At 65.4% G+C, this 13,276-nt stretch overlaps 1 protein-coding gene and 1 pseudogene across 3 annotated transcripts in view; both read right to left on the bottom strand.

Moving 5' to 3' along the window:
- LOC115656145 (sodium- and chloride-dependent glycine transporter 1) overlaps nucleotides 1-11,232 on the bottom strand; it is a 52,063-nt gene extending 40,831 nt beyond the window's left edge. Inside the window, exons 1-2 of one of the 3 annotated variants that reach the window (XM_030572471.1) lie at nucleotides 10,974-11,232; nucleotides 4,153-4,320 (exon numbers count right to left, since the gene is read on the bottom strand). In XM_030572471.1, the coding sequence (XP_030428331.1) occupies nucleotides 4,153-4,182 (30 nt within the window). In that variant the 5' untranslated portion in view covers nucleotides 4,183-4,320; nucleotides 10,974-11,232. Of the gene's footprint in view, nucleotides 1-4,152; nucleotides 4,321-5,044; nucleotides 5,135-8,426; nucleotides 8,552-10,973 lie in introns of those variants that run through there. The other 2 variants (XM_030572473.1, XM_030572472.1) reach the window with 2 other exon arrangements.
- LOC115656805 lies at nucleotides 9,407-12,607 on the bottom strand (annotated as a pseudogene).
- Between the last annotated feature and the right edge of the window lie 669 nt (nucleotides 12,608-13,276).

Here is a 13,276-nt window from a genome sequence, read left to right as displayed (position 1 = left end):
CATGAGCATGACCAGCTGTGAGCACGAGGGTAGTCTGTGTCCCACTGCCCGGGGATCCTGTGCTGGGAAGTTGGTGGGAGGTGCGCCTGGAGAGGCCAGCAAGCATCAGAGCCTGGTGATCTGTGGGGCATTCAATGCCAGCAAGCCAGCCTCCCTCTGGCGCCCCACAGAACAAGGGCCTGGGGGTGGGCACAGGCAGGCAGGGCGTGTGCGTTGGGGGCTCCTATACTGCATTAAAGGCCCTGCCCTGTGGCGCTGCCCACCTGAGGCCGAGTGCTTCCAGCACATCCCCCACCCCACACTCGGCCCCCCAGCGAGCCAGGAGCTGAACCCAGGCCCATGGCAGCTGCCCCTGCCAAACGAGCCACTGGCGTGATGCGAGAGCGGGTGCGCAGCCTCTGGGCCCCTCCACCTCAAACCAACAGCAATGGCCATGGGGTCGCTGGCTCCTCAGCCTGCTCAGGGGAGATCTCAGCATGAGGGTAGGGTGTTCAGCTGGGCGTGAGCTGGTCATCCGGGGGCAGGCTGCTAAAAGTGGCAGGGCTCTGACCGGATCCGCTCCTCCCAAAGCCACCGGGGAAACAGCCTGGCCCCGCAATGGCCAGGCACGTCCCGCCCTGACCCCCATCAGCCCCAGCCCAGCTGCCGCAGACCCGGCAGGAGCAGCTGCGGTGAACTCCACCCCCAGGTCTCCTGGTTTCCAACCGTGAGAGGTTGGCTTTGTCCCTGACTACGCACTGCTTCGCACTAGCCACGATAACACCAAATACTCCAGTAGCCACCTGAACAGCCCAGCTCTCGCTTTGCCCCAGAGACACCCTGTGCGGCGAGTCCTGCCGGCTAATCAAACCCTGCCTGGTGTGAGGCTAGAATTCCCCCTCTCCATTTCACTGCATGCCCCATCCCCAAGGGACGCAGAGACATGGCCCCATGTGCTGGAGCAACCTGCCCCAGGGCAGGAATGGAGCCGGGAGCCAAGACCTGACCCAGCGCGAGCGCCTCTCCTCCGCAGCTCACACAAACACCTGTGAACGGGTGTGTGCAGAGCACACCCGCATGTGCGCAGCAGAGGGGCAGGATCGTGTGTGCACAGCTGCACTACACACTCGCTGGCACACACCATTCCCTCCCCACCAGCTCTCATGCTTCCCAGGGAAGTCCTGGCTCTGGTCCCTTTGGCTGGGGCACAGGGCTATTTTGGGAGGCCCGCGGGAGCGGGAGGGACCAGCCGCCGATTCATCCCGGGATCTTTATTCCCATCTGCTGGGGAAATAAAACTACAGCCAAGCCCACGTGCAGGGAGGGGCCAGGCTGCCTGTATCTGCCGGGACCTCCTGTACCAGCCGGGACCTGCAACTTCCCCAGAACCCAGCGCTGCTGCTTGGGGTACCGGTGACATTATCCCTGGTTGCCAGGGAAACAAGAGGGCTGGGCAGGTGAGGGTGGGCGAGGCAGATATCAGGCTCTGGGCTGAGCCCAGGCTCAGTCACCGATAGGAGGAGGGGGGCTAGATGCCCCCGGGCGCTGCTCTCTGAGCTGCAGGAGACTCTCCCCCACTGGGAGCAGTACGGGGTCCTGAGACGCTGCAGAGCATCCAGCAGGGGCCGTGGCACACGTGGGTCAGGTCGCCAGCTGGGCGCAGCCTGCACACTCTGCTTGGCCCAGAGCCGTGAGGGCCACAGCGCCCCAACAGGCCACTGCTGGATGGGGGCTCCCAGCCCCCTGCTCAGGGGCCAGCTGGCAGCAAGTGACAGGGGAGGCGGCAGGGCCAGCAGCTCCCAGAAGAGGCTGAGATGGGGGAGGCTCTGGGGCAGGCAGTTTGGGGCAGAGGGAGTGCCAGAGAGATGGGGAGCAGGACACGGGCACAGGGCTACAGGCTGCACCAGCATGGGGGCGGGGTGGGGCGGGACCTGGCATCCCACCCCCAGGGATCAGATCTGCAGTCACCCATCACTCAGAGCAGTCTCTGCCCCCGCGGGCACCTGCAGCTGGGCCTGTTACAAATGCCATAGCCGGCCTCTGCCCCCGGAAGCCTCCCCGGCCCCTTGGAGACCCGGCTCCTGGGCGAGGGGCGGGCCTCGCTTGGCTGAGATCTGTAGCTGCTCCAGCATTTCCTGCAGTAGGGGCCGCTCCGCAGGCAGGCACTGATCTCCTGCCACGTCCCCAGCCCGCGTGGGGGAGGGGGCCATGAGGGGAGGCAGAGCCGGGTTCTCCTCCCGCCCTGCAATAGGGGGATCCCGCCCCAGCCTGCCTGGGGGGACCCCAAGCTCTAGCAGGCTGCACTGCATCCCCACACACAGTGCCCTGGACTAGAGACATCCTCTCCCCTGCCCCAGCCCCCCGCCGCAGATCTGCCCAGCCCCATGGCTGGAGCTCTCCGCAGCCTTTTCGCACCCTGCCCTGACAGCACACAAGAGGGGCACGGGAAGGTGCCCACGGGCCACAGACACCTCTGAGGCTGACTAGGCTCAGGGTTAGCGCCCTGTTGTGACGGGGCGGGGGGGGCCACAGGCGAACACAATGGGGGAGGGGACTCCGCTCTGCCATCGAGGAGCCCAGGGCAGGGGTGATAAGGGAGGGGCAGAGCTCCTGGGAGGGGCGATACCACAGGCATCACACCCACAGGCCCCCCAGAGGTCACAGGAGCAGGGCCTAGTGGTCAGAGCACAGGTCTGCAAGCTGATCGGCTCCTGGCTCCTGGGAGCTGATGGGAACGGCAGCAACTCCTGCTCCCAATGCACATGGGCCGGGCACGGGTGATTGTGGGATCAGCCCATTGGTGAGTGTGCACAGCCCTCATGATGCACGAGGCCAGGAACCCTCGCTCCTGAACCCGGCTCCTCAGTTCAGCTGCGGCGGCTTCAGAGGCGCTCAGGACAATCCCTGGGGTGCTGGCCACATGAGCAGCGGTCACACGTGCACCACGAGAGCAGGACTCCGTCGGGGTGGGGCTCTCGCCACGAAGGGCTAATGGGAGCACACACCCCTGCAGTGCCTCCGGGGGCCAACCCTCGGGCTCACAGCGACTGCTGCCAAGGGCCCTGCCACAGACAGGCCCAGGGGGACCAGCTGCTGCTGGGGACGTGTGAAGTTTGGAGGGGGCCCAGCCGGGACCGTCCAGCTCGTGGTGACAAAGCAGGTTGGGTATGTGCTACTGCTTCCCAGGGGAAACCGAGGCACAGAGAGGGGTGGAGCCTTCACAGTGAATCAGGAGGGAACCCAGGAGTCCCGGCTCCTGGTCCAGTGCCCTCACCACTGAGTAAGAGGCGTTGTTCTGGGGGTGGCTGTGCTCAGCCCTGGCACCTCTAGGGGGGCCCCCGCCCTCCCCTGCCAGCCGAGCCCATGACGCAGCCTCCCCTCTCCAGAGACAGCCATGGGCTCATGCACAAGACTGCCTGCTCCACCCACCGCGCCACCGAGCCAGAACTGGAGAGGGAGCCTGAGAGGGTGGCACAGACTGGGAGGGAGGGAGGGGGTCTCAGCCCCCCATCAGCGCACTTGATGCCTTCCCAGCGGAGCCAGCAGCGCCAAGATCTAAACTGCACTCTGCAAGCTGGAGCAGGCTCAGCTCCTGCCCGGATCCCATGCCTGGCACCTCCCCTCACCCCCGGAACAACAGGGATGGGCAGCACCAGAACCACCTCATGGACAGTCCAACAGGGTGCTGTGGGGCATGGGGTGGCACTGCTGATCTCCCCACAGCTGCCCAGACAGTAAATGAAACAGCAGGGGCCTCCAGAAATTCCATGGGCAAGCCCCAAGACAGAGCAACTGCAACGCCAGCCATTCCCCTGGCCCCCTCAAGACAGATGGGGGAAACTGAGGTACGGGGGGTGGTGGAACGCAGCAAATCAGGATAGGACCAGGACGACGACCCAGGAGTCTTGATCACCAGGCTCCTGTTCCAGCCTCTCCCTCGTGACAGTCTGGCCCACAGCAGTCAGCACTCACGCTCCAGGGAGTCAGGTGGCATTGTCCCCCCCCACCCAACCCCCCTGCAGTAACACAGCTGGCTGGGGGAGGGGGGCTCTGCCTTCTCGGCTGCTCCCAGAGACTTCGCCTGCCAGCCACTGACCTGGAGAGCAGAGGGCACCATCCAACCCCCAGCAAAGCCCTCCCGGGCACCCAGGCAGTGGGACCCCCAGCACTCACCAGTAACCCCCTGCTGCATTTATCCGCCATGGCTGGGGGCTCGGGCGTCTTCTGTGCAGGCCGCCACGGGGGCTCCCGCCTGCCAACTCTCCGTCTCGCTGGCTGCACCCGGCTGGCACGGACACGTTGACACCGAGCGGTTCAGTCCACAGACAGCGCAGGAGAGAGCTGGGGAGAAACAAGACGGGAGTGACTCGTGGGCACAGGGGAGAGGAGCCAGTCGGGATGCGTCCCCGCCCTCATGGGGGAGCACCCCCATCCTGCACCGCTGCCTCTACTCTCCTAGGGGGGTCATCTCCAGCCCTATCCTCCTGGGGGGGCACACTCTTCTTGCACCCTCGCCCCCACCCTCATGGGGGAGCACCCCCATCCTGCACCGCTGCCTCTACTCTCCTGGGGGGGTCATCTCCAGCCCTATCCTCCTGGGGGGGCACACTCTTCTTGCACCCTCGCCCCCACCCTCATGGGGGAGCACCCCCATCCTGCACCGCTGCCTCTACTCTCCTGGGGGGGTCATCTCCAGCCCTATCCTCCTGGGGGGGCACACTCTTCCTGCACCCTCGCCCCCACCCTCATGGGGGAGCAACCCCACTCTGCACCCCTGCCCTAGTCTCCTGGATGGGGGGGGTCAGCCCCACCCTTACCCTCCTGGGGGGCACATTCTTCCTGCACGCTCACCCCCACCCTCATGGAGGGAGACCCCATCTGCACCTCCAAAATCTGGATTCACTCCTAGATTAGGGCCCGTTCCTGTGGTTTCTAGGGGGGTCACTTCTTGCCATCACATCATTGCATGGTTCCACCATCCGGCGGCTATGGCTGGACTGGCAGGGGCTGCGGGTTGGGATCGAGGGGCACTGCCAGAGCTGGGGAGAGTTTGCCCAATGCTCACCCCACACAAAGACTGAGCTGGAGGTGGCACGTGGCTGCGCCTGGCACTGCCAGTAGCAGAGGGAGCCTGGAGCTCAGCTGCCGCGGAGGACACAGATGGGAGGCGATTTCCTTCTGCCCTGCTGCACCGTGTGTGCTACTGCCCGGGTCGGAGCTGCCAGCCGCTGCCGGGGACCAGCTGCTGCCAGACCTGGGGGGGATGCTGCCACCCCCCCATTCCTCAGCGGTCCACATGCTCGGGCCGCCCTGCTCACAGTCTGAGCCCCCCGCTCAGGCCCTGACAGAGCCCTGCCTCGCTGCCAGCGCACAGGTCACCGTGCCATGAGCACAGCTCGCTGGGCTGCCAGGAGCCCTCCGGCCTCGCAGGGCCCCAGACTCAGCCCCACCCGCAGCGGCAGGGCCACATCACAGTGCCTCATACTCCCCTACCCCTCGTCCTGTGCCCCAGCATGGCTCGACCCCCCGCCGGAGAGCGAGCTACGGCCTGGGGAGGTGCCAGGGGAGTGGGGCCTGGAGCAGGCCGGGGTGGGAGTGTTGGCCTGCAGGGAGGAGGTGGGGCTGGAGCAGGGTGCGGGGCCTCTGGAGCCAGGCCTGAGCGGGTGAGATAAGGAGCAGGAGGCATCGCCCAGAGCTGATGGCTTCTGGGCCAGACCCCAGCCCCTGCCTCCTACCCAGCAGCTCCAAGGGTGCAGGGACAGGCTCCTGGGCATGGACACAGCGGGGTCAAGGAGCCAGGCACAGCCCCCTACCCTGCCTCCCTGGTCAGGGTGCCGGCTGCTTGGAGTAGGTGTGCTACAGGCGCTGCACAGAGCAGGCAGCGGGGGCGTTATTCAACCCCTCCCGGGTGCTAAGCCAATCCCAACACCCTGGGCCATGCTCCCAACTCCTTTCTTCCCCTCCAGGAGTCCCCAGCCCACCCTCCCCCATGGCTAGCTGGGCCCGGCTGCTGTCGAGCTCTGGGGTTGGCAGGGATCTGGCTCCATGTCCCAAGTGCCCCTCCCCTCCCCCCGCAGTAAGGATGCTAGAAAACCTCTCCCAGTCATCTCGATGCCCCGGCATTCACCAGGCACTCAGTGTGGTGCGTCTATTTCAGAGGAGCTTCTGGGTGAGATGGAAACAGAGAGCCTGCCTGGCACATGGACACTTGCCACCCCAAGCTGCCTTCTCTCCTGCTGCAAATGGATACAGGAGCCTCCTTCCCCTGCTTGTCCTACACTGGTCAAACAGCTGCTGCATCCCACGCCAGAGGTGGCTGCATTTCAGTGGTGAGTGAAGAGTACAGTCCCAGCTACCAGTCCTCCAGGATGAAAAATGCCACCACCAAGACTGGGCTCTGGCAATTTGCATGTAGGCAAATCAGGTTTCTGCTGTCTCTTGCCCACCCCATGCCCACTCCTGCTCACTCCTGCGTGGGGAGGGACACAGAATCATAGAATATCAGGGTTGGAAGGGACCTCAGGAGGTATCTAGTCCAACCCCCTGCTCAAAGCAGGACCAATCCCCAACTAAATCATCCCAGCCAGGGCTTTGCCAAGCCTGACCTTAAAAACCTCTAAGGATGGAGATTCCACCACCTCCCTAGGTAACCCATTCCAGTGCTTCATCACCCTCCTAGTGAAAAAGGGTTTTCCTAATATCCAACTTAAACCTCCCCCACTGCAACTTGAGACCATTGCTCCTTCTTCTGCCACCTGGTACCACTGTGAACAGTCTAGATCCATCCCCTTTGGAACCCCCTTTCAGGTAGTTGAAAGCAGTGATCAAAACTCCCCTCATTCTTCTCTTCTGCAGACTAAACAAGCCCAGTTCCCTCAGCCTCTCCTCATAAATCATGTGCCCCAGCCCCTTAATCATGTTTGTTGCCCTTCGCTGGACTCTCTCCAATTTGTCCACATCCTTCTTGTAGTGTGGGGCCCAAAACTGGACACAGTAGTCCAGATGAGGCCTCACCAATGCCGAATAGAGGGGAATGATCACAGCCCTCGATCTGCTGGCAATGCCCCTACTTATACAGCCCAAAATGCCGTTAGCCTTCTTGGCAACAAGGGCACACTGTGGACTCATATCCCGCTTCTCGTCCACTGTAACCCCTAGGTCCTTTTCTGCAGAACTGCTGCCTAGCCATTCGGTCCCTAGTCTGTAGCAGTGAACGGGATTCTTCCGTCCTAAGTGCAGGACTCCGCACTTGTCCTTGTTGAACCTCATCAGATTTCTTTTGGCCCAATCCTCTAATTTGTCATAAACCAGAGCCACTGGCTCTGCTCCAAGCACTAGTTAAGACCCAGTTTTAGGCACGGAGCTTAAGGGCAGAAGGAACCATGTCAGTGACTCCCGTCCGATGCCCAGTCACCCTGTCTAGCATGGCCCAATGTCACCCAGGTATCCTGTACTGCGCCCTAGAATTAGTGTCTGGCAGTGGGGCTGGCTCTGAGAGCAGCACTACCCAGTGCCCCTTCACCACCGATGCCACACACGTGCCTGGCTTCTCACTGTCATTGTCTGGCCACCAGTTCTCATTCTCCTCTGGGTACTGGCTGGGGGCGTAGGGCATCGTATGAAGATGTGGGGGGCTGAGACAGAAGGGGAGAGGTAGCACCCCTTTAAGAGTTAAAGGGGCTCTCTCATCTCCTCTGAACTAGATCCAGCGGCGGTGGGCAGCTGTGCCATCCCTGATCAGAGGGGACTGGGCTCTGGCACAGCGTCCTGCCTCTCCAAGACCTGCTGGAGAGCTGAGGGAGTACACTGTTCCTTTCAGAGGATTGGGTCCTCCAGGTCAGCCAGCGCCCAGCCAACTGCCCTTTGGAGAACGAGCTTGGGGGTACATGGCCCCTTTAAGGGCTAGCGGGGGCTGCATCACCCAAAGATGCCTGACCATGGCCCTGGCCCCAAGTTCTCCTGTGACTTCAGCGTGGCCAGCGATGGAGAATGCAGTCGCCCCTTGGTAAGTTGCTCAGTGGAGGTTTGGCTCCCACTCGGGGCTGGACCCGAAACCCCCTCCAACCACAGGCAAGGGAGAAGAACATCCCAGAAGGTGACAAGAGCCCTGTGTCCTTCAGGGAGCCAGAGGTCTTCCTGACGCAGGTGCTGAGCCCTGAAACACGAGAGCTGATGCCCCTTCCCGTAGCTCACACAGCCACCCCACCGGTCACACGCTCAGCCAGCCCCCTGTAAACGCAGCCTCAGGTCCGGACTCTGCAGGCCCTGTGGCAGGGAGCTCCATGGGTCACACTGCCGGGTCTGGCAATCCGTTCTGCTCAGAAAACCGGACCTGCCCTCCAGCCTCACACTGGCCCTGTCTGCCCTGGCACGTGACACCCCCAGGCAGGGCTGAACACCCCAGGCCCTGCCCTCCCTCCCAAATCCCCCAGATCCCCGGCACTGACCTTTCCGTCTGCTAGTGCCTAATCACCACCCAGCGCCCACGCGCTCCAAGTCCGTCCCGTCTGGAAGCTCCAGCCTCAGTGAGCCCAGCTCAAGTCCTCTGCTCACCCGCTCTCACACACAGGGCAATGGGCGTGACTGACAGGCGCCCAGCCGAGAGCCCTCTGCCAGTGCCACCCCATCACGGCATCCATCCTCCCCCCGGCAGCGGTTGGAGGCTGAGGCCAGACAGACCAGTACGGTGTGAGTGTTTAACCACCCCAGTAATTAACTGTTGGAACAATTTCCCCAGGGTCGGGTGGATTCTCCAGGGCTGGTGACCTAAACCGAAGCTGGCTGCTTGTCTAATAGGAGTTACGGGGGCAGGGCTCTGGCCCGGGTTGTACAGGGGGTCAGACCAGGTCACAACGGCCCCTTCTGGCCTTGGGATCTAGGCGTTCCAGCCCCACACCAGCTCGGGGATCCCCCCCCAGCCCACGGAGCTCAGCGGCTCTCACACCTCCCTTTGCTGCCCGGGGTTAGGGAGCCACGGACCCCCACACTGAGCAGGGTCTTAATCCAACATCACATTGTGCCCTGACTGGGTCAGCGTGGCTGCTGCGCCCAGGGCAGAGCCCCCCCATACCTACGGGGGGGTCAGTGGCCCCAAGGGAGAAGAGCCCCCCCATGTCTCTATGGGAGGGGTCATTGGCCCCAAGGGAGGAGAGACCCCACGTCCCCCAGCAGAGGCCAATGTCTTCCCCAGTAGAGGCTCCGGCTCCTTTAAACGGGGGGGGGGGGCGGTTACATCAGCTGCCACATGGTTACTCCTCGGCCCTGCCCCACCACATGCCGGGTGGAAAATTACTGAGATGGGGACCCCCCCTGCCCCGGCCCCCGTCGGGGGCCCCCGCTACGTCCGACCCCCGCCCCCCCTACCCTGCCCCGCCCCCAGCGGGCGGAGCACGGGCCCCGTGGGAATGGGGGGGGGGCGCTACCCAGGCTAGCTCCGGGGACGTCGCTCCGGCCCCCGCCGGGCTCGGGCGACCCGAGGTGGGAAGAGGCGGGTCAGGCTCGCCGCGCCTGAGAGCAACTAACGTAACCAAGGAGCGGGGCTACCCTGGGGGCCCCATGTACCAACGCCCCCTCCCCAGGCATCGCCCCCTCCTCATGAACCACCCCCCCATCTGGGCACCGACCCCCGGGCATCCCCCGTCCTTAGGCACCGCCCCTCCCCATGTTCTGCCCCCGGGTATCCACCCCCCGTGTACCAGCCCCCCCTCCCCAGGCACCGCCCCTCCCCATGTCCTGCCCCCGGGTATCCACCCCCCGTGTACCAGCCCCCCCTCCCCAGGCACCGCCCCCCCAGCGGTGCTGGAACAATGTTGACAGTGGGGGTGCAGATGATGGGAACCATGGAAACCACGGATTCCCTGTTTGATGTTACCGCTCCCTTGCCGGCCCCCAGACCCTGTGGTGCCCCCCCCACTGGCTCTGCGCTCCCCGCTCCCCCCGGCTCTGCGGCCCCCGCTTTCCCCTTGCTCTGCGCCCTCCCACTGGCTCTGCGCCCCCCGCTCCCCCCGGCTCTGCGCCCCCCCACTGGCTCTGCGCTCCCCGCTCCCCCCGGTTCTGCGCCCCCCCACTGGCTCTGCGCTCCCCGCTCCCCCCGGCTCTGGCCCCCCCTGGCTCTGCGGCCCCCGCTCCCCCCTTGCTCTGCGCCCTCCCACTGGCTCTGCGCTCCCCGCTCCCCCCGGCTCTGGCCCCCCCGGCTCTGCGCCCCCCGCTCCCCCTTGCTCTGCGCCCTCCCACTGGCTCTGCGCCCCCCCACTGGCTCTGCGCTCCCCGCTCCCCCCGGCTCTGCGCCCCCCCCACTGGCTCTGCGCTCCCCGCTCCCCCCGGCTCTGGCCCCCCCGGCTCTGCGCCCCCCGCTCCCCCCGGCTCTGCGCCCCCCGCTCCCCCTTGCTCTGCGCCCTCTCACTGGCTCTGCGCCCTCTCACTGGCTCTGCGCTCCCCGCTCCCCCCGGCTCTGCGCCCCCCCACTGGCTCTGCGCTCCCCGCTCCCCCCGGCTCTGGCCCCCCCGGCTCTGCGCCCCCCGCTCCCCCCGGCTCTGCGCCCCCCGCTTCCCCCTTGCTCTGCGCCCTCTCACTGGCTCTGCGCCCCCCGCTCCCCTCGGCTCTGCGCCCCCCGCTTCCCCCTTGCTCTGCGCCCCCCCACTGGCTCTGCGCCCCCCGCTCCCCCCGGCTCTGGCCCCTCCTGGCTCTGCGGCCCCCGCTTCCCCCTTGCTCTGCGCCCCCCCATTGGCTCTGCGCCCCCCGCTCCCCCCGGCTCTGCGCCCCCCCACTGGCTCTGCGCCCCCCGCTCCCCCCGGCTCTGGCTCCCCCACTGGCTCTGCGCTCCCCGCTCCCCCACTGGCTCTGCGCTCCCCGCTCCCCTCGGCTCTGCGCCCCTCGGTTCTGGCCCCCCCACTGGCTCTGCGCTCCCCGCTCCCCTCGGCTCTGCGCCCCTCGGTTCTGGCCCCCCCACTGGCTCTGCGCTCCCCGCTCCCCCGGCTCTGCGCCCCGCCCCTTACCCTCTCCATGCCGCCCGGGGCCGGCTCGCAGCCCGGCCAGGTGGATCCCCGCGCGGACGTTGCGTCAGCCCCGGTCCAGCCCGCGGGCCCCGCTGCTCCTTCCCCGGCCGGGATACGCTGGGGACGCGGCGGCTGCTTCGCGGGGGCTTCTGCTGCCGAGTTGCAGGAAAGTTTGGGAGCTTGGGGGGCAAAAGCAGGCAAGCCCCGCCCCCCAGTCGGCTCCGCCCCCAGCCGGCAGGCTCCAGCCCCGACCCCGCGTCGCTGCCCCGCTCTCTCCCGGGGGCTGGGGGCCGTGTGCTCCGCGCTCCTTCAGTGCGCGTGTAAACACAGCCCGGTGTGGGGCGGGGAGCTGAGGCCGCCACGGGCACGCAGAGTCATGGACACACACACACACACAGCCCTGCACACAGATATATACGCGCGCGCACACACACACACACAGCCCTGCACACAGATGTACACACACACACACATGCCTGGAGACACACAGCTACACACCACCCTGGGGACACACAGAGCCATGGACACACATAGATACACACACACTGCCCTGGAGACTGGCGGTCAGAGACACACTCACACATAGAGCCAGGGACACACACAGATACACACACACCGCCCTGGAGATCGGCAGTCAGGGACACACACACATAGAGAACCATGGACACACATAGACACACACGGTGCCCTGGGGACTGGTGGTCAGGGACACACACACAGAGCCATGGAAGCACACAGATACACACACACTGCCCTGGATACCAGTGGTCAGGGACACACACACACACATCCCACCTGGGGCAGACACACACGCAGCACCATGGACAGACCCCAAGCCCTGCCCGAGGCTCTGCACCCTCCCGGGCTTGCTGGGCCCGGCTCTGCTCCGCTTGGCCCGAGCTTGGGAGCTGGGGAGCGCACCCCGAGCCTGGGGGCTGCGGACACGGGCTAGGCTGGGCTGGGCTCTGAGCAGGCGGCGGCAGGAGGCCCCCCTCTCCCTTCCCCCAAATCCGGACCAGATGTTTCCAGTGAAGCGCATGAGGCCGGGACGCAGATGGAGCTGTGCGGCCCCTGGCCCCCGGCTGGGCCGATTCCCCCTGCCGCGCTCCGAGTGAATTAGGCCAGAGAATTTGCTAACTCCGCTTTCCGCTGCCTGCCGTCCCCTGAGCCCCAGCACCCCACGTAAACACTGGCATCTCGTGCGCTGTGCCCTCTGCGGAACGGGGCAGGGCCCAGCAGGGTGCCTGCGAGTCACCATCGGCTTTGCTTTCATGTCGCGCCTTCCCTGCCACGTGCCGCGAAAACGTGTGTTTGGATGACCCGTCTCTCCTGCCCCCTGCCAGCGACCTGCAGCCACCTCTAGAATGGAGCCAGCCATGGCACAGCAGTGCTGGGGGCACAAGCCAAGCGGGACGGGCTGGGAGTGATTGGGAGGCCGGGTTAGCAGGGACAGCTGGGCTGACACTGAGGGGTTGCAGGTGCTCAGCTGATTAGTGTGACAGGGTCTGACACACAGACCCCCATACCTGCAGTGCCGCCTTCTGGGCCCCCTTCACTACTGTCTGTGGCACCGCGCCCCTAGCCTCCCGCGGGGACAGTGGGGTCACCACTGCTCCCAGGGAGAGCGTCCCCATGGAGCCCCAACACTGGGCCTGCCACCCAGCTCTGAACGAGGCCCAGTCTGGCCGGGCAAATGTGCTCTGGTGAGGTCACGGCCCCGGGGAGCTGCAGGTAGCCGGTGTCTCTATGGCCTCTGTGTGTGGGCATCTCCATTTCTGGCCTCAGCTGCACAGGTGCCCGGGTTCTTCAGTGCTGCTACTGGCCAGTGCTCTGCAGCCCGTTAGCCCAGAGGGCACAGGCTGTGTGCTGCCCTCACGCTGCATGCAGGTGGCGTCTCTTCGGGGCAAGGGTGGGACAGTGCTGCTCCTGCTGTCTCTGCTTTCAGTCTGGGGGGCCTGGAGGAAATGGGAACTTACGCACAGCAGGGGAGGGAAGAAGCCAGCGGAATCAGCCAGCGCTGAGACCTTACTGCCCCCCTACCTCCACTCCACACCTGGGCTGCGGGCCGGCTGCTGCTCTATGTCTGGTCCAAGGGAGCTCCCTGGCTCCTTTACACCTGCCTCCTGCCCCTACACCTCCCTGCACCCAAGGGGTCAGGGACAGAGCGGGGACCCCCATTCCTCAGCTCTCACCACTAGACCAGACTCCTTGGTGTCCAGAGAACGAGGCTGAGTCCCTGACGAAACCCTCCGAGCTGTGCTGGGCACAATAATGCCATGAGGTCAATGTGCCTGTGGGTGGGG

Source organism: Gopherus evgoodei, chromosome 8 (assembly GCF_007399415.2).
Source record: "Gopherus evgoodei ecotype Sinaloan lineage chromosome 8, rGopEvg1_v1.p, whole genome shotgun sequence".
Classification (NCBI taxonomy): Eukaryota; Metazoa; Chordata; order Testudines; family Testudinidae; genus Gopherus; species Gopherus evgoodei.
Note: the sequence above shows the minus strand (reverse complement) of the source record. Positions and strands in the feature narration are given on the sequence as shown.